The sequence below is a fragment of the Astyanax mexicanus genome, chromosome 12, assembly GCF_023375975.1.
Source record: "Astyanax mexicanus isolate ESR-SI-001 chromosome 12, AstMex3_surface, whole genome shotgun sequence".
Classification (NCBI taxonomy): domain Eukaryota; kingdom Metazoa; phylum Chordata; class Actinopteri; order Characiformes; family Acestrorhamphidae; genus Astyanax; species Astyanax mexicanus.
The window spans coordinates 9121392-9143253 of record NC_064419.1 but is presented as its reverse complement, the minus strand read 5'-3'; the positions used below and the strand labels follow the sequence as shown (position 1 = coordinate 9143253).

At 38.9% G+C, this 21862-nt stretch overlaps 1 protein-coding gene across 1 annotated transcript; it reads left to right on the top strand.

The window, feature by feature from the left end:
- The first annotated feature begins 1832 nt into the window (after positions 1-1832).
- On the top strand, positions 1833-21862 carry sin3b (SIN3 transcription regulator family member B). The gene is made up of 20 exons (XM_007236977.4): positions 1833-2382; positions 5545-5651; positions 5752-5905; positions 6299-6640; positions 6950-7102; positions 7302-7424; positions 8255-8344; positions 8974-9092; positions 9296-9506; positions 11026-11142; positions 11453-11691; positions 12578-12761; positions 13376-13694; positions 14947-15309; positions 16568-16737; positions 17174-17347; positions 17892-17984; positions 19602-19696; positions 20039-20237; positions 20589-21862. The coding sequence occupies exons 1-20, from the start codon at positions 2257-2259 to the stop codon at positions 20817-20819; spliced, it is 3609 nt and encodes a 1202-aa protein (XP_007237039.3). The 5' UTR covers positions 1833-2256; the 3' UTR covers positions 20820-21862.

The following is a 21862-nucleotide window of genomic DNA, read 5'->3' as shown; positions in this document are numbered from 1 at the left end:
TATAAAATATGTTGAACAGATACATTCTTGGCTGTTGTTTTTTAATAAGACAGCCTTGAGCTAGCTGTATTTCTAGGCATTTGGAGCTGCTTCTGCCCCTCTACACCTGTATTCTCACAGGGAACATCACAGCTTGGTTTAGGAACAGCACCGAGTACCCAGCACAGACCTTTACAGAGGATGATATGTTCACTTGGATTGAGTTTCTTGACCTGCAGACCATCTACAGCAAGGGGTGCTGGACTAAGGTGAGGGAGAATGTGAAGGACCTCAGCCATCTCAACTATATGAATAATTAAAAAGGAAAAATAAAAAATGTCTTTTAAATAAGGAATTATTTACAGTGCCAGTTAAAAGTTAGGACATATTTTAAATTCAGTGTTTTTTCATTATTTTAAAATGCTCTGCATTGTAGATTAATAGTAAAGTCATCCAAACTATGGTATGGCCAAACCTGGTATGGCTTTGAGTTAACAGCTGTGCTTAACCTGTCAAGAGTTAATGTCTTGAATTTCTTGCCCTTTTAAAATGTTTGATATCAGTTGCGAAATTTAAAGAGGTAGAGATGGTATGGTATACGGTGAATAGCCGCTATTTGAGTAAAGTTCAAATCCATGTTATGGAAGTAAAGAGAACTATTTTAGGATTAATCAATCTGAAATATTTCAAGAACTTTAAAGGTATCCTCAAGTGCAGTCGCAAAGACAATCAAAAACGTTATGATGAAACTGACTCTCATCAGGACCACACCAGGAAGGGCAGAGCAAAAGTTACCTCTGTTGCACAGCACAGGATAATTTCATCAATGTTACTAGCCTCAGAATGCAGCCTAAATGCTTCACAGAATATGTTGGTTGTGCCATATAGTATTGTAAGCATTAATAGTGCCAACATTTTTGAATATCATGAATGATATTATACCCTGAAATATCGTGCAATATCACCCACCCCTAATAATCACTTTTTTACTGCTGTTTTTAGCAAAAGACAAATTCACACTGTTCTCATTTGCCATTATATTTCTACTAGAGACAGATTATATCTGTCCAGTATCATTTATTGTACTTTAATGCTGCATATATGGATATATTTGGAGTGCATTATTAGTATCATGACATTCTGGATTATTATTGACTTCTGTTACAAATCTGATAAATTTCTGTAATTTTTAATATCTCAGTTAGGGATGTGCCATATCATACTGTATGCAATAACAAAATTTAATTTTTATTTTGTTGCAGTAATGTATTCTTGAAATATTCTTTTTTTATTTAGTGTTTTGTCATATCGCCAAGAGTATGAAATATTGTGATCGTAGTATTTTTGGGCCATATCGCCCACCCCTAACGTGACTACAAGATTCCTCCTAGTTAAAAGAATAAAAAATGTAAAGTAACTTTTTGAAAAGTTTTAAGGTCAAATATTCAGATAATAATCCTAAAATTAAAGTGATTAAGCTGGAAAATATGATTTCTGTGTAGTATGAGGTTTTCTAATAGTAAAAAAAGACGTTTTTGAAGGGCAAAATGCACAGTATTCTGATAATAACACTACTTGAATACACCATGTATGGCAACAGTTAACTTTTTACATTTTGACCACCCATTTCCCTTTCCACTTTCACACAAAGACAATGTATATGCTTATATTAGTCACTAATAAACCGTCATACATCACTGTTATATCAGCCATAAACACTTTATTGATTAGTCTGTGGTGTTTTGTAGTGTGTATTGATCACTAATATTTATTGACACTTCTGAGAGGATAGCATTAGCATTTGAAACGACACCTTCACTCATCCGGGTACCGCCCGCCCCGCACGTCTGTAAGCCCCGCCCCACCGTGTAGGCGCATGCTCGGTGCGTTCTTCCACATTCGCTCCGCTGCCGCCGAATTTAAAGAGACAGGAGACAGTTTTTAAAAATAACATTTACAAACTGAAAATCCGGGAGTAGTCTTTCTCTTCTATGCTTTTTTAGTTCTTCAGCTCTCCCCCGCTTTCTCTGGACCTTTTCTGGTTAGTAAAGCCGTGCTTTAAACGCTGTAGTGGTTCCTCTCTTCAGTTTGAGCACAGCGGTCCGCTCTGCCGCTGCTGGCCGGGGTTGGAGGCACTCTGCGCGGTCTGAGCGGCGTGGGCGCTCCGCTGTCTGGAGCGCTTCCCTTCCCTGCTTGTTTTTTTCCCCTGCCCTGCTTGTTTTGTGGGCAGATACGGAGGGAGAACGTGTGTCTTCGTGTGTGTAGCTGTTGGGGACGATGGCGAAAATCCAGGCTCACAGCAGCACCAAGCAGATCAACCCAATAAACCAGGACAAGGCCTTTTTGAGCGCCCAGAAACAGCAGCAGCAGCAACAACAGCAGCAGCACTTCCAGAAACTAAAGGTAAGGAAAAACGGGGGTAAATGAAAGTAAGTGTAAGTCGATATAAAGTGGCGCGACCAGTTTTGAGTAGTGCTGTGTTATTTCTTTCTCTGAAGTTCTTGCCCATTCTTCAGTTTCTTGTGCGATTTTTCCCGTTCCACCTTAAGTGTAGTAGCAGTTACATTCTGGCGTCCGGGGGGCGCCAGAATAAAACTGCGGCAACATTTAAGGTGGAACGTACAAACTCGCAACTTCAGCTTCTTTTAGATTTTTTTCTTTCTTTTTTTATTCGTATTTGCTTAAGGCGTATATAATATACACATATAATCTATTGACCAGTTTTGAACATAGCTATTAAAAAATGTAGCTATATTTCGTACCATATAAAACGACCCCCTCGTTATAGTATATGTTTTTAGCTGGGTAATCTAAGTGCTGTAACGTTAGCATAGCATAGCTATCGCTAACGAACCTAGCTAGCAAAGCTAACCTAGGTTAGCAACCTCTTATTAGCTTGCCTCTCTTTGTCTTACTTTCCCAAAGCTAATGCTGTTTGCTTTGGCAGCTTCCAAAACAAAAAACAGCACTTATAAACCCAAAAGACTTTCCGAAAAACCTTTACTTTAACTTAAATACAGTTTAATCTCATTTAAAAAGAGCTTCCAGATCCTTCTCAGTTGAGTTAGCCGGTTAGCCACTTGCTGAGTTGCAGTGCTTTTGTGGGGATGCGCCTTGCTAAAAGCACAATAAAACCAAATTCTGTTGAATTTAATGCAAAATTCACTGTAACGATTTGTTTTAATTGACACTTGAGTTATAAAGTTGCTGGAGACCCTGAGAACTGAAGAAGCTGAAAGGGTTTATCTCGTATGAAGGTTCTTCAGTGCCAGAACTGGTGGTATTGTTTTCCTGATATATCCATCAGATTTCTCAGGGTGTTTGATTTGTGAGCTGATTTATTCTTGTTTAACGTTAGTTTAGACTAACCGAGATATGTTAAAATTAGGACTATTTTGTGCCACAGTTTATATATGGTGCTAATATAAAAAAGCTGCTGCAAGGAAATTAACAAGAAACTTGAACCTAGCTTGAAGCACCTTGTACAAACACAATACACCATATTTTGGTGCATTTAACTTTTCAACTCAACATGAGAACTGAAAAAGCTGTCTTGTATAAGAAAGGTTCTTTGGTGCTAGAACCGGTGGTATTGTTTTCCATCATAATTTTCAGGGTGTTGAGCTGTGAGCTGAATTATTATTCTCTAATGTCAATTTACCCTTATTTTGGTTAGGTTAGGCATAAATGCTGTAGCTGCTGCAAACAAGTAAACAAACGTATACATACATACATACATACACACATACAAACAAAGCAAGCACCTTATGGTTTTGATCTTTTTTATATGTCTATAGAGCTCTGGAAAAAATAGGAGACCACTTTAGTTTCTGAATATGTTTCTCTGATTTTGCTACTTATAGGTATATGTTTGAGTAAAATGACCATTGTTGTTTTATTCTACAAACTATTGACAACATTTCTCCCACAAATATTATTATTTAGAGCATTTACTTGCAGATAATGAGAAATGGCTGAAAAAAAAGGTGCAGAGCCTTTTAGACCTCAAATTGTGCAAAGAAAACAAGTTCATATTCTGAAAGTTTTATGAGTTCAGAAATCAATATTTGGTGGAATAACCCTGGTTTTTAATCACAATTTTCATGCATCTTGGCACGTTCTCCATCAGTCTTACACACTGATTTTGGATAATCTTTTGCCACTCCTGGTACAAAAATTCAAGTAATTCAACTTGATTTGATTGCTTGTGATCTTCCTCTTGATTTTATTCCAGAGGTTTTCAATTTGGTAAAATCAAAGAAACTCGTTATTTATATGTTGTCTCTTATTTTCTTCTCAGAGCTGTATATCAGCTGTCTGGCAGATGGGTTTTACCACATGAAATATCAATATGATTAAAGATTTACTGTTTCTCTGTCCATATCTTTTTACTTTTCTGTGTAGAGCTGATTAATATGACAATTTATCTTATTGAATCATAATACATTTTTTATTGTATTAAAACATGTTATAATAAGTATACCGAGGATAACACTGACCTAAATGTATTTTTCATTAAATACATTGTAAACACTTTTTCTCCATATCTGCATAATGTTTATTCTACCTTATCTACTCAATTGCACAACACTTTCAAACTTGTATGTATATGTATACTACTTTGCGCTTCTGGATAGATGCTAACTGTGTTTCATTGGCTTATTTTATCTCTTATTTTACCCAGAGTATTAATTAACATGTAAAATGTAGGTTCCAGGTCCCTCACAGTAGCAGAAAACAATACATACAAATAGAAATATAGAATTTCACACAAATTACACCAGGTGGGCACCAGGTTACTAATGACAGGGTTGTGGGCTAGTAGGGTATGATTTTGTCTCATGATCTTTTATGGCATTTCTAAATGTTGTGCATTATCACAGTAAGTTATACTGATGTCTGTATAAATAGTTTAAATTTAAATGAACAAAGTTAACAAGTTAATAAGTTATTAATGAAGTCGTAATAAGAAAGTATTGTTCCATCATATTTGTTTTGTTCTGTTTCATTAATGTTTAAAATTACTCACAATAGAATCAGTTACAGCACTGTAAATGGACCATAAACATTAAGTTAAGTTTTTTTAGGGTTTCATTGATTCCGGTGCAGTATTGGTATTGGCAATAGACAGCACCAGTACCATGAAGCAGGTACAGATGCCACAAGATGATGCTGAACTGAATGTCCAGATTGCACTTTCCTACAACCAGTTGCACTGTGGCAAATTAGATTTTGTCATAACTCTCAGAACACTGTCTGTATCAAAATAAAACCTATTATAATTGGAATGCAATAGAAATCAGTCGTTTCTGTATCGGAAGGGAAAAGTGCTCTTGGTGCATCACTAATGGGTTTAAATATTTTGACTGTCGTGTAAATGACACTCACTGCAGGTTATGATCAGATCCGAGATCATTTTCAGTACAGCATACAGAATCAAAGTTTCTGGGTATGATGGTCATTATCTGCCACATGTATTACTTATCAATTACACTGAACTAAGAGTGGGATGATGGCGTTACTAATATAGTTAGATTTTAATGATCTTTTTTTTATTATCCACAGGTTGAAGATGCGTTATCATATTTGGATCAAGTCAAAATCCGGTTTGTTAATGAACCGGGGATATACAATAAATTCCTGGACATAATGAAAGAGTTTAAGTCTCAAAGGTATGTTTTAAAACTGCAGTTTCTGAGCTTTTTTGCTCTTTAGCTCTTAATAGGTAGTGTTGCGAGGCTGTTAATTAAATGCTGTGTGTTTTCCCCACAGTATCGACACTCCTGGTGTGATAAACCGTGTCTCCCAGTTATTCCATGGACATCCAGACCTGGTATTGGGCTTTAACGCCTTCCTGCCTCCAGGATACCGAATCGAAATACCCAAGAATGGCATGGCCTTCCTTCAGTCCCCCTTCACTGCACAGGTACACTTTACCAGCCTGTTCTTTACCACCACTTTTTTCCGTCTAGTACAGCCGTTAATTATTTCCGGTATATTTTTCTATTAATGTTATGTTCATTAACAGCCATGGTATTACTTGCATTATAGCCTGTGTGGTGTTACTGCTGTTAGTTATCATAGCAGTGATGTTACTTCTAATACAGCTGTGATGTTCCTTCTGTTACAGTTGTTTGTATATTGTAATATAAGGGACTTTCAGTTGCCTGTTTATTGTCATAACTATGTTACTCCTGTTACATATATAATGTTGATTGATTTCTTTGCTCATGGATTCTCAGTGTACTTGTTTTTTTGTGATATTTGTAGTATTTTTTTTATATTGAGTCTAAGATTAATGCGTGTGATGTCCTTGAAGGTTTCTCCAGGTAAAGGAAAAAGCAGCTCCACCTGTGTGGGCAGCGTGTCGTCGTCGTCTTCTTCATCAGCAGCTGTGGTGGAGGTCAGCTCGGCACAGAGCGAACCTGTAGCGTCTCCTCAAAGCGCCTCACCAACGGGCCCCCCGGAACCTTCTGCCAGACTGGCATTGCCACTTCCCAGCCAATCACAGCCTGCCACCTCGTCCGTGTCTCCGCCCACTTCAGAACCCAGTCCTGTGGAGTTTGACAGCGCCATCAGTTACGTGAACAAAATCAAGAGTCGATTTCTGGATCATCCGGAGATCTACAGGTCCTTTCTGGAGATACTGCACACCTATCAGGTAAAGGCTGCGTTGCTGAAGAAAGTGAAGAAACTGGAGTCTTGTGTTTACCTTAGAACTTTTATAGAGTGCTTATTACACTTTTTGTAGAATGAGCTGATGGATCATATAAACTTTATACAGCATTATAGAGCTCCCCCTATGCTTCCTGTAGTGTTCTGTAGTCTGTCCGAATGACCGTATGAAATATAAACTTTATAGGATTTTTTTTTTTGTTGTTCCGACTTGTGTAATAGTTGTCCACAACTGATAATTTTCTGCCAGCTGATCTTAGTGAATGTAATGTGATTGATCTATGTGGTTTAACAGAAAGAACAGCTGGAACTGAAGGAGAACAGAAGCAGGAGCAATTTGGGAATGACAGAGGATGAAGTTTTCTCTAAAGTGGCCAGTTTGTTCAAAGGACAGGAGGATCTTCTTGCAGAATTTGGACAATTCCTGCCTGACGCAAAGAGATCATTGGTCAGAAAATAACTATTTATTTATTTATACAGTGTTTATCACCAGTAATAATTAATTTAATGTGTTAATCATATTGTTTTACATCAACATCTAAATATCCAACAGCATTATTGCACGTCAAATTGTTTTTCCATATTATAAACTCCTATGTTTCTGTTTATATGATTAAAGCTGATTAATGCTGTTTTCTGATCGACAGTTCACCAGTGGCTCCCTGACAGGGAAGGAGCACGTGAAGAAGTTGGAGGAGGATGATCTCAACAAACAGACCAAAAAACGGCCCCGTCCTGTCCTGCTGCCCCACATGACCCCACTGCTGAAGGTCAGACTGGTTTTATTTGGATTTCTGATAATATGGGAACTGTGAGCTGATGCTGATCTTTGATATTGCTGATGTGGGCAGTGATGGATAAACATTTCTAACCTGTATAATGTGTCCTTAAGCTTATCTAGATTACAGAGAAAGAGAACAATTTGGATACATTAATGGATTTGTTCTGAATAATAGACTTATTAGTAAAAGTTATAGGTCAGGTAATGTATGACCACTTCCTTGTTTCTTTTTTTCCCTACTGATCATAAAAGACACTCTGTATTTGTATAATATTAACAAGCTGTAGTTCTGTATCTGTTTCCCTGCATGCTTTATGATTATCCACCTTTCACCCTGTTCTTCAAAAGTCAGGACCCCACTGAAACACCACTGAGCAGCTATTATTACTTGAGTGGTGGGTTGTTATTCTCAGCACTGCAGTGACACTGATCTGCATGGTGGTGGTTTGTTAGTGTGTTTTGTGCTGGTAAGTTTTTAAACACTTCTGTGTCAGGACTAGACTGAGAATAGTCCACCCACAGTGTCCTGTAAGCACTGATAAAGAACTAGATGATGACCAACAGCAACAACAGACAAGATTCTCTCTCTGACTCTACATCTACACGGTGGAGCAGTGTCTAATCGAGTGCACACAGTGTTTAAAAGCTCCAGCAACACTGCTGTCTGATGAATGGGTTTAGAAACAAAGAGGTGGTCATAATGTTTAGCTTGATCAATATGTTTTAGTACAGTAGTCCTGCATCACCTAAACCCTCAGCTCTGATACAGTTCAGTAGAAACATCAGTTCTGACTGACATATTTTTGATTATCTCCACAGAAGAAGATGAAGTTCTCCTGCTCTAAAGATCAGTCATTTGCTTCAGTGGGAAAGCATGGAGTCCTGCGCGAGTTCACCTTTTTTGATAAGGTAAGTTCTCATGTCCACACATACTGACCTGTGTATTATAACACTCTTCAGGCCAGGACATATAAGCCCTGTAGCATGGATGTCATAACACAGCATACTCCACTCTTACTGTTGTACTCAATTGCCAGTTAATTCATAAATATTTTATAGGAAATATATAAATATTTTATAAGTTAACAAAATAAATATTTTAAATTTCAAATTAATGTTGTGAAAACCAAGACATTTCTGTATACTTGCCTGTTGAGTCCAACAACATTCAGAATAAAATGTACTAAGCAGCCAGGCTTAGGATTTCTGGTTCTCGGGGGTGATCAGACACAGCCTGAACTACAGCTGGGAGGTTAATCAAATTAATGTGATTCATTTTTAAACTGTAATTTAATAACTTCAACATAACATCTGCTTGCAAGGTTAAAGAAGCTGCCTGCTATTCGTAATAAAAATAGCAAAATTAAAGTATTGATTTCATACCAAAGTTTTTTTGTCTCACAGTTTTGTGTACATTGACAGTGAATGTAAAAGAAATATTAATTTGTATATTTGATGGCTTTGAATGTAAACCTGTTTATTTTTTCCCATCACACAGCCTTACTCTGAACACTTTTTCTTTATTGTATCTCTACCAGGTGCGGCGTCTGTTTAAGAGTCAGGAGGTGTATGAGAACTTCCTGCGCTGTATTGCTCTGTTTAACCAGGAGGTGGTGTCGGGAGCGGAGCTGCTGCAGCTCGTCACGCCTTTCCTGGGGTAAAATTAACGTTTTATTACATTTCAGCTAAAGCAACTTAGTACTGCTGTTGTAAGTTGGTGACTACTGTGAGAGGTTTTGTGGCTGAAATTGAATACATTTTAAGTAACAAGTAATAATAATTCAAATAATAAAGAAAGTTTGGGGTTTTCGTGATATGATTTGTCAGTTGCTTCAAGTGTTGTTTTATTCCTCCCTATAGAAAGTTTCCTGAGCTGTACACCCAGTTTAAGTCGTTCTTGGGAGAGAAGGAGCTGACCCACTCGGTTTCTGGCCTCTCGGATCGCTATATGGAGGGCGGGGGCCGGGAGGTGGATTACGCTTCCTGTAAAAGATTGGGCTCCAGCTACAGAGCACTGCCCAAAACTTACCAGCAGCCCAAATGCAGCGGCCGCACCGCACTCTGCAAAGAGGTACACATTTACCAGGAGCACACACATAACAAGTCCTCTGCAGCACACCTGTACCCACTTACCTGTTCCCACACACTACTGCAGCTTACCTGTGCACTCTAAACTGTACTCCTCAAACTATTAAACACATCTTAGTAGACTGCCCTGCCTTTAAACCACCAGAAATAACTTTCATAGGGTTACAAATGTGAAAGAACTGTTTGAAAAGATTCCACCAGCTAAAATACTTAATTGTCTGGAAATCATTCATATGAAGACACTGATTTAAGTCTGTGATGCTCAAGTTATGAACGTTGTTGATGCCATAAAATAGCCAACATGTTGCTGATATGGCACAAAACCCAAACAAACAAACAAACAAACACTCTAAACTGTATTTACTTACCTATACACACACTCAGCTTTAATACTCTTGTACCCTCTAACTAGTGCTGGGTGGTGTACCGGTTCATATGGCATACCGGAGGGGAAATTAGAACCAGTATGCACTTTATATCGCTAGAGGTGCTGCAGAGCACTGTGTAGACTAGCACCACTAAAGAAGCACACTAGCAGAGCTCACTAGTTAACACTAGCCAGTTAGCATAACAAGCTAACACACTGTAGTAATGGCAGCTTAGCTCTGGAGTTGGAGGCTCATGCTGTCCTACCTGGAGAGTTGCTGCTGCTGCTTCTTGCAATATGAGTAACTATTGCCCTTTAAATATATTAATACTGTAGTTTGAAGGATCATTTTAATGCACACTGAACTGGGAATTGTCATAAACTGATAAACAGCTGCTTAAATACTGTAAGTCATCTAATGGCTTCAATAATAACATGTTGTAAATTGATATTAAACTTGTCTAACTTGTGCAATAGAACATTTGTGAAGTATCTTTTTGAATACTTACTTTTTTATTATTATATTTTATTATGTTTAATATTTTCTGGTCCATTTATAGTGTTACAGTGAACTTTTTTTTAAATATTTAGTTATGTAAAGAAAGCTGTGTTAAAATTAACGGCGTATCCCTTTTGTAAGGTTTTCTTCAGCAGTTTCTCTGTTCATGAATTCTGATTTCTTCATATATAGTGTAATTTTGTGGGACAAAGTAAACCCAGTAGTGATTAAAGCCTTAATTTAAAGACTTAATTTAAAGCCTTAATGTTTGATATTATATGTACTCCTAACAGTACAGCAAGTCAAAAACCTATATTTAAACATAGTCATGGGTTTAATATAAAAATATATAAATAAATAAAAAATACAGTGATTATACCGTGTTGTCGTCAGAATAATGCAAAATGCAGTGGTGGCAATTTTTGGTCATACCATCCAGCACTATTCTCACCTGACCTTGAGGCTTTAAGCTGTATGAAGCTCTATGTTGAATGTTGTTGGGGAGGGTGTGATGCAGTGAAGATGCTGACCTGTGGCGATGAGTAAGAAAAGTTTAGTAAAGCTCTGATGTTTGAAGTTTAAAGAAGGCCGGTGCAGTTTAGATTGACCTTTAACTAAACCCTACTCTACCTGCAGGTGCTGAATGATACCTGGGTGTCATTCCCATCCTGGTCGGAGGATTCCACTTTTGTGAGCTCCAAGAAAACGCCTTATGAAGAGCAGCTCCATCGCTGTGAGGACGAACGGTTTGAGGTAAGACTGCTTCTCATTTAGACAAATCAGCACTTTACACAGATTCCTCTGCTTTAGATGGCGTTCCAGTATGTAATCTATTTATTGTTTATTCTTGTGTCAAAAAAAATGGAATTAAAAAGAATATATATATATATAAATAACAAAAGGTGCAGTTGCAGATTGTTGACAGTGTTTATTGTGCAACTTAATCCTGAGATTATTAATAGAATAGTTTAGTTTTGTGACCGTTTTTTAATAGCAGTTTTAAATGCAGTACCTCATGTTTATATATAACTTTTTCATCTTTCTTTATTTTCACTACCTGTAGCTGGATGTTGTTTTGGAGACCAACTTGGCGACCATTCGAGTTTTAGAGAGTGTTCAGAAAAAACTGTCCCGCCTTTCTGCGGAGGACCAGGACCGCTTCCGATTGGATGACTGCTTGGGCGGCACCTCTGAGGTCATCCAGCGGCGTGCAGTGTACCGTATATATGGGGATAAAGCACCGGAGATCATTGAGGGGCTGAAGAAGAACCCGGCTACTGCAGTACCTCTAGTACTGAAGAGGTGAGTGCTCTTTTATGGTATTTTGTCATTTAAGTCAATCAAAGGCTTTTCTGCCTCTTAACGGCACAAATGCAAGCAGGGGAGGTGTTAACATTGGGAAATTTTCCTCACGTCTCCCCAAGTTGTCTGTTGTGAGCGTGCTTGCGGCCAGTTAGCAAACCTGCTAATCCAACAAGCGACCCTCACTGTGCTAATGGATCTCGGGCACTCTCTCCCTCTCTCTTATGAGATGTTATAATACAGTAAAAAAAAAAAAAGCTTTAGGCTGCCAGACCCAAACCACATTATATTATTATTACTGTCTCCCTCACAAAAATGAGGGAAAAAAATAAGTGATTGACACCACTAATATTAATAAAGTTTAATTAACTTCCAATCGAATGCTGATTCTTTTTGTTTAAATTAAAATACCCATTAATAAACGCTTAATAAAATCTGGATGGTCACATGGTTTACACATAAATACACTGTACTCATAACATTCTTTCAAGGTTGGCAGGTCTATACCCAACAAAATACATTGGTACAGTAAATTAAATTCTGCAAAAAAACTGCTATCGGTAAACTTTACCCAAATTGCACATTGAGTTTGTTAAAGTGTTTGTAGGTAAAAATTAGACAATACATCTCATTAGTGCTCCCACAAAGTTAATCATTTATTTATATTTCCAGGAGTTTTAAGATAAATCTTGACAGAAATGGTCTTGTATGTTTATATTTGCTTGTTTTGAGTGCAGGATTTTAAAGTTAAAATCCAAATCAATACAAATACCTAGCAGTCCATGTACACATGCTTTTGCTCATTCAAAGCTGCTGTTTTCTTTTAGATGCATACTGATTAATCATGGTGGTATTGGTGCTGATATATATATATATATTTTTTCAGGTTGAAAGCGAAGGAGGAGGAGTGGAGGGAAGCACAGCAGGGGTTTAATAAAATTTGGCGGGAGCAGTACGAGAAAGCTTACCTCAAATCTCTGGACCACCAAGGGGTCAACTTCAAACAGAACGACATGAAAGCCCTGAGATCCAAGAGTCTACTCAACGAGATCGAGAGCATTTATGATGAGGTAAAGCACACCTCCACCCACACGTTTATTCTGACAGACTCTATTACACTGTACGTAGTGTAGAGGGAGCTTTGTAGTGCTCTTTAGTGTTCGAATGATCCACATGCTTGTTCTGACAGACTGTAGTAGACTACAGGGAGTGTTGGGGGCACTCTGTGATGCTCTATAATCATATAATCTGAATTCAGGTTAGCATTTGGATCATTATACAATACAGGAAGCATAGGGGTGCTCTATAATGATCATGTGATCTGGATTAAGGTTAGCATTTGTATGATAATACAATGCAGGAAGCATAGGAGCACTCTATATAATATGAATATGATCCACATGTTCATGCTAACAAACTGTAAAACACAAGTGTAAAGGACATTATGGTTTCTTAACAAACCTGGGAATTCATGAATACAGTATTACAGTACTACATACTGCAGTGAATAGAGCAGCATACATTTGCTGTAGTGTATCACTGTCTCTCAGAATGAGTTCCGGATCATTTATTTTTTGTAGAGCATTATTGAATCAGACTGGTTAACGATGTATATGCAAGATAGTTCTGCAGTGCTGTTTTTAAGGATGTTTATTTGTTTATGGTCGTGTGTCTATCTTTCCAGCGTCAAGAGCAAAGCACTGAGGAGGGAGGTGTGGGTCAGCAGGGACGAGAGGGGGCCGGAGTGGTCACTGAGCCCCACCTGGTCTTCACCTACGAAGATAAACAGATCCTGGAGGACGCCGCCTCGCTCATCATCTACCACGTCAAACGCCAGCCCACCATTCACAAGGACGACAAGGATCACATCAAACGCATCATCCAGCACTTCGTCCCCGACCTGTTCTTCTCCCGCCGCGGAGAGCTCAGCGAGACCGAGGACTGGACGGACGAGGAGGTGGAGGGAGAGGAAGGCGGTGGTTCCACAGGTGGAGGAGGAGGGGGTGAGTAATATGGGCAAAAAACAATATGAAACAATAGACAAGCCTACTTTTGCTGAACTGCTGTTGGATGGCTGCATAGAATGGTCAGAGGTATTTCAACAGTATTTCAACTCGCTCTTCGTTTAAAAAAAAAGGTGCTTATATACAGTGACTTGCAAAAGTATTAATACCCCTTGAACTTTTTCACATTTTGTCACCTCACAACTAATGCTGGGAGATTATGGCCTCATAAAAAAAAAATCTTTTTTTTTATTTTTTTATTTATTTTTTTTTTTTTACCAAAAATCAGATTTTCGATTATAATCTATTATTTTTCCACCTAATCAATATCAAACTACAGATGACAAAGAAATGGTTCAAAACTAGGTTTACCTGTATTAAAAAATGATGTTTGGATGCTTTGAGTTGAGTCGATTTACTGAGTGAATCAATAATTCAAAACATTGTTTATTGTTAAAGTGCTTTTCGATACGAGCTTAGTCTTTGAAATGTTTAGAACAAATGTCAACGCTAGTCTGTGGGAGGCGCCGGGGACCAAGGTAAGATGGTTAAACACTTCAGAAATTAGTAGCGTTTTCAGATATTTTAGATTAAAAAGATAAAATGTCTGTATGTATAATCGCGATTACTCTATTTTGAGAATCGCATTAAAATGTGTTATTCGTATTAACTGGATTAGTTGTGAAAATTGCCCAGCACTACTTACAACCAAAAACTTAAATGTATTCAAGATTTTAAATGGATAGACCAACAAAAAGTAGCACATGGATCGAAAATGAGACATGATTTTCAAAATTGTATTGGCATAATTTCAAATAAAATGTTCAAATAAAAGTATTTCGCCCTCCTATATCAATACTTAGAGCTACTTTTCACTGCAATTACAGGTGCAAGTCTTTTTTGCTATGTCTCTACCAGCTTTGTGCATCAAGAGAATGAGAATTTTGCCATTTCATTTTTGCAAAAAAAAGCTCAAGCTCAGCCAGGTTGTTATATATTTACCTATATTATTAAATATGTGTAAGACTGTTTATTTGATGCAGTTATATATAATATGTCTCTGATTGATAAGTCATAAAAAAAGAAGTGTGGATATTCATTTTGTATCAAGAGAAAAAATATGTAAATTAGCCTTTCTCGATATTGCACATCCTGCACGTGTTCACATTGTGATGACCATGAATATTATCTAATCCACTTTTTTTTTTGACACTTTTGACTGTTTTTGATCTTTTTCTTTGCTCGGATCCAGGAGGAGGCATGTCTGCAGGAGCCGCAGGGGGCCAGCAGCAGCTGAACGGCGAGGCCAGACGGAAACGCTGTAACTCCGTAGACGGGACGCGGGATCCGCCCCCTCAGGAGGAGCGGTCGGAGGAGCAGGAGCAGCAGAAGGAGCTGGACGGAGTTTATAATCTGTTTTTCGTTAATAACAACTGGTATTTCTTCCTGCGGCTGCACCAGACACTGTGCTCACGATTGCTGAGAGTTTACCGGCAGGCTGAGCGGCAGCTGCTGGAGCACCGAGCTGAACAGAGCGCAGAACGTCTCCTGGTGGCTGAGGGACGTAGGGACAAGGCAACGGACCTGGCTATGGAGCTACGGCTTAAACAGCCCAGTAAGAACACACACTTACACCAAACTCACATATATAACACATATATAAATTGTTACCCTTCCATCAGTTTTCCATCACAATACCAAAGCAGTAAACTCTGATCCAGGTGCATAATATAATTAGCACTCCATTAATGCAATTTTGTATCAATTTGGAGAGTTATTAACATACGATATGGTAAAGGGACATTTAGACCATAGTATGCTGTCCTGGAATATTTGGAACAATAAACACTTTCTAATTTGACTTGGGCAATCTAAGATTAAAATAGGAAAAAACAAAACACTAATACCTAGACCCATTTTTCCCCCCTCTCAAGCAAATGTTCATCTTATATCAGTTAATCTTCTTAAAAGTATCTTAAACTATCACTCTGCATAACCAGAGTAATATATAATGTAAAATCCTGTAATTTTACTCTACCACCTCAGTTCTCATGCTCCACCCACTTCAGATGCTGCCTCTGGATCTCAGCACCTCAACTCTAGCTGTACAGCTGTTTTAAGGGGCCTCATAAGTGAATTACACTTCACACCTGTGGGTGCAGCCCAGAACCACAACATACCAGTTTAAATAGCTCTTATTGAAAAAATATTTTATTAATGTTGATTATCTTGCTGCAGCTTTGTTTAAATGACTCTGTTAATTTTGTAAGAGTTTATAAGAGTTAATTAAGAGTTAATAAGGAGTCGTGCAGCTGTAAGAAGTGAATGCAGCACATATCATGCGAGTAAACAGCATGGAGCAGAGACAGCATTTGTTCATAGCTGTGGTAATTTGCATCTGGCTAATTAATCAGATTAAACTGCATCTTATCAACATTATCTCTTAAATAAAATGAGTATATTTGATAGCTGAGTCGGACCGAGACTGGATCACGTTTTTCACCACAAGTGAACCGCTCCAGAGTTCGTTCGGGCCTGGGCCAAGGCCACCTCCTCTAGCAGGTCTTGCTCCATTTTAACATGACCCAATTAGGCTTGTTGTGAATTAAAATGTAACATATTAGAATTAGTAAAAACACTACATAAAATAAACAATATCATTTTATAGTTCCCAATCTTTTAAATTGACTAAGTAGACATTAGTATAAAGTGTCACTGTAGAAAATATGATTTCTACAGAGAGATTCTGTCAAATTTCTAACAATACTAACCTCCTAACCTCAAGTATACTTGATTTCAGCTTGAATTTGCTGTAATTGATTATTTAGTTTTGGCAGTATAAGTGTAGTAGCCCCTCTTGATTGTGTGTGTAGGTGAGGTGGAGCTGGAGGAGTACTACCCTGCGTTTTTGGACATGGTGCGCAGTCTGCTAGATGGTAATCTGGAGTCCACGCAGTACGAGGACACGCTGCGGGAAATGTTCACCATTCACGCCTACATTGGCTTTACCGTCGACAAACTCATCCAGAACATTGTCAGACAGGTGAGCGAGAGGGTTCTGAATCTGGCACATCCTGCAGGTACATGTGGGAGGTGTCCTAAATCTACAAGGACAATATAAGGAGAATATAACTGTAAAATCTGAGATGTGGGTTGCACCAGCATTACAGTTGTTTTTGTGGTCTTTGCTAAACCCTTACACTAGTGTTTTTAAGCTCTGGTGTTCCTAAATATTATTGTGCTTGTATATTAATTACTTTTGGTGCAATATTGTTCTGATTGGAGACAATATTGTTCAGCTTTAGATTAATGTAAATTTTTTTCGGTGATTTGTACTCTGAATAAAATTCTTTCAAGTTTGGCAGGTCTGAAATTAATTTCCTGTGTGAACATAGTGTTAGACAGTCTGATCGTGCTTGCGTTTAACATGTGCTACTGATACTCCATATTTAAATTGAGTGTGTGTGTTTATGTTGCAGCTTCAGCACCTCGTGAGTGATGAGGTGTGTCTGCAGGTGGCAGAGCTCTATACAGCCGAGCGGAAGCGCGGTGCGGCGGGTGGAAATCTGTCCTCGCAGTGCGTCCGAGCGGCCTGGGAGACCAGCTACCAGTGGAAGGCAGAGCGAGTGATGGCCGAAGAGAACTGCTTTAAGGTAAAAAAAAATGCTGATCCTGTTCTAATCGTAGTGAAACATTCAGCTTTTTAAATCCACTTTTTCTTGTGCTTTGTGAAAAAAAAAAAAAAAAAACATATATATATATATATATATATATATATATATATATATATATATATATGTTTGTATGTATATACACACACACACAATATTGTATATGAAGAAAATATTCAGAAAAGTTAGTCGATTAGAAAAAGCATAGTGTCTACATCAGTGAATTAGTGTTCATGGCCTCACCCACCTTGTCTTGTGACCGCCCACGGACAGAGCTGAAACCATCAGCACTGTCTCGCTAACAGCGATAGGAACAACATGGCAGTTCGTTCCTTTTTTATCTCCCAGTAATCAGAGCTAAGGAACAAATAGTTGGAATATAAATTTTATGTGGAACACAACCAACAAAGTAAAATTGAAATAGGTAGGTGTTTACACAAGTTACTTAGCCAGCTATCTATCTTGTGTAAGCAGTGGTGGGTAGTCCAGGTTCCAACTGCCTGTTTGGTTTTAATGGTTGTTGCAGGTAATGTTTATCCAGAACAAGGGCCAGGTCACCCTGACCATCGAGCTTCTGGACACAGAGGAGGCCCAAGCTGATGATCCACTGGATGTACAGGTAAGTGTGAATGTGTGTGTCTGTGTTAGGGCTGCAGTTAATGACTATTTTAGCAGTCGACTAATCTGACGATTATTTTTTAGATTAGTCGCGATTATTTTATTATTAATTTAGAAGGTGTCAGTATTAAGAGAATATATGTGTGTGTGTGTGTGTGTGTGTGTGTGTGTTACTATAACATAATTTGTATTTAGTGGACAGTATTTCCTTAACATTTAGTCAGCTACTTTAACTAATGTTTGGTAATGTTAATTAAGGAGTTAAAACTGTTTAAACCCACCTTATCATACTTCCTGCAGTAGTTTAACCCACCAAAGGTAATACAGATTCGTTATTTCACCTTATCCAGCAAAGACAGACTAGAGCAGGAGATCCCAAAATTCTGCAACTCACGGCCACTTAAATCACGGCCTGCCCCATAAACTCTCATTGTGAGCTCGAATCTGATTTAAATCCTATATTTTTTTACTCAGTAGATCATTAAAACGTACCTTTCTAATTAAAATTCCAAGTTGTAGGTGCTGTACCCTCAGATTTCTGTCCCCAAAAGATCCGTTATCTTGTCTGGTGGCCATGTCTGCATCTCCATGTGGTTCGACGCACCGATTAAGCAACGGAGCTTTTTCATTTATATGCGCGGAGGCGCGCTGTGCAAGCACTGTGTGATTAACATTCTAACTTGTACAACATCACAAAGGTCACGGTGTGATTTGTTACATTAAAAAGCGTTGCTCTACCTTACAGACCATTTTCTTGAGCCCGAAGAAAGGGGAGGGAATTCTCGGATTTTAGTAGACCGCTTAATTTTCTGCTCTCACTGACCAACTAAGCGTAAAGAGCGGCCAATCAGGATGCTCTTTCTCTCTCTGTGCGTGTGCGCTTTCTTTCTCACCCCTTTTTTTTCTCACGCACACTTTCTTTCTCTTTCTCTCTCTCTCTCTCTCTCTCTCTCTCTGTTTTGCAGTTGCTCGCTCTCACACTCAATCACACTTTTTAAAATTAATTTTGTTTCTTATTTTTCCCAATTTCTCCTCAATTTTACACAGCCAATTTTCCAACCCACTCATTAGGACTCCCCCTATCACTAATAAGGCCCCAACAAATTAGGAGGGTGAAGAATAGCACATGCTTCCTCCGACACTTTTAAAGCCAGCTGCCACCTCTTTTCGAACTGCTGCTGATGCAGAATTGCTGAGTAGCATCACAGCGCACTCTGAGGATAGCAGAGGACACAGTAGCTCACAGACGGCTTGTGCTGCGGACATAACCTTTTAATGATGTGGGGAGAGAGCACCATCTACCCACCCGGAGGTAGCAGGCAGCTGGAGTGGGGATTTGAACCTGCGACCTCCTGCTCATAGTGGCAGTGCTTTAGAGCGCTGGACCACTCGTTATTCACACATTAAATTCTATGTCGACAATTTTTTATAGTCAATCTTACCAATTACATTGACTAATCGTTGCAGCCTTGTGTGTGTGTGTGTGTGTGTGTGTGTGTGTGTGTGTGTGTCACAGATAGTGTCTTGTGTTGCGGGACTTCTGTCTGTGATGATAGGTCTGTGCAGACTAACACACATTGTTTAATATGGTTGGTTTGATTGTCTGTTCTCTCTATAGTGTCTCTCAAACTACATGGAGCAATTTGTTGGGGTGGAATCGTCCACGTGTTTGCAGGCTGAAGGATACTACTTCAAACCAGTATTCCTGCCCAGGTAAAGAGCAACACCAGATAACACAGTAAAGGCCCAGTTCCATTTCTCATTTGTACCCTACTCCTCTGTCCCAACCAGAATCGGGACACCCTGCTTACCCCTCTGTCCTAACAAGATTTGGGAAACTTGCCTCTAGGCATGACTGTGCAATTCAGAGGGGTTAGGGGCAAGAAGTGAAATGGGGTTTGTCCGAACACAGTGGCTGTCTACCAGCAGGCACTCATAGATGTATGAGCCTGTGCTAGTAAATTGAAGACACTGCAGCTAGATTAATGTGACTGTAGTCATATCACCCAAACCACTAATTACATACATCCTGTGCTATGTGTCTGTGATGTATAGAAATCTGAGGCATTTCCGGCGCTGGCAGCTGAAGCAGGTGGAGGCTCTGCGGTGTCGGAGGGAGTGGAGGGGGCAACTTGGGGTGGAAAATGCTGGAAGCCTCGACTGTCGCTTTAAACTCAGCACACACAAGATGGTGTTCGTCATGAACTCTGAGGATTACATGTACCGACGGGGGGCGCTACTGAAGGCCAGAAAGGTACCTCACCCACACACTTACAACTCTCATAGTAGTATAAGAATACTTCTGCTAAAGTTAAATATACGATCAGAATAGCGCTGCTGAGGTAAAAGTGTGACTACAGTAGCACTACTGAATTAAATTTATGGTTAAAAGTATACTGCTGAAGTAAATGTATGATTGAAATTGCACTGGTGAGAATAATTTATGTTCAGAATAACACTGCTGAGGTAAATATATGATTGAAATAGTAATGCTACTCTGTAGAAGGTGTCGTTTTTTTTTTTTTTCTCTTTTTTTTTTCTCAGAGTGACTGTAGTTTTGTATGAATGTGCACTTATTGCTGTCTGTGTTTGTGTCTGTGTTTAGTCTCAGCAGGGTGTTGCGCGGTTGCAGCATGAGCGGTTTGCGCAGTGGCACGGCACGTGGCAGAAAGAGCATGTTTCAGCGTCGGCCGCCCGCGCAGTTCAAGCGTGGCTGCTGGGAGACAACCACGACGACCTGCTGCCCTGCAAGACCACCTGCACACCCACACAGGTCAAAGGTCAGCCCGTCAACAGGTACCATGTGCACTACAGCAAAGCCCCAGCGTCACCGTAACACACTTCAGCAAACGCTCTGCTGCTCCGCCTCTCTTTCTCTCTCGCCCTCTCTCTCTCTTTCACCTCCCCTTCCTCTCTCTCTGGACACTGAATGGTGTAGTGGATGCACATGGACGCTGGATGACGGAACAAAGACTGCTTGGGGACGTGACGTGACCATGCAATCAAGCGAAATGTGAATGAATAGCAAACTTTTTAAGAAAAAAATTATGAAAGTCCATTGTAGTTTTTAGCTCATACAGCCAGAAGGCCTTCTGTTTGTTTGTGTGTGTGTGTGTGTGTGTGTGTGTGTTTCTGTGTGTGTGTGCGTGTGTATGAGTGAACAGAAGCCCTGTGGGAAGCGGTTTAAACATATCTTTATTGAACTTGCGGTTTTTCAAGAGCATATATAACATGTTTGTGTATCGCTGCTGTTGTACGAGAACTTCGCAAGTGTATTTTCTTTATTTTGTTTGCTGTTTGTTTACTGTTTGTTTGCTGGTCATTTACATGGTGTAAACAGATTATGATAAGTGGACCAACAGAAACCCAGAGTCTAGACTGAAATCCAATATGTTCAAATTCAGATTTTTATTTCAGTAATTTTTTTAAAAAATTCTCGTAAAACTGCAGCGATGCTCATCCTATATCTGCACTTCTTCTCCAGTTGGGAATGTTGAATGATGATTATGGATTGAGAGAGTGATGTCATTGGTCTGATGTTTGCTGGAAGCCTTGTTATTTTGTCTTTCTTTTTGTTTATTCTTTTACTTTTTTTTTCTTCTTCTTCTGGAACTGTACGAAGGATTGCCAGTGGTGGCTGTGCACAGACTCACCATTCTGAGTCCCTTTATTTTATTTTAATATTTTCAGTTTATTTTTGTTCTGAAATCATGTATCATATCGATGACTTCGCCAAATCTTTTGCTTTTTTTGTTTTGGTGTAATTTTTACATATTAAAAACAGAAAATGATGAAATATCAGTGTTTTGAAAAGAATGTATAACATTTATCCTGTATCAGTTATCTACAAATAAACAACCTAGTTGTGCAGTTCTTAAA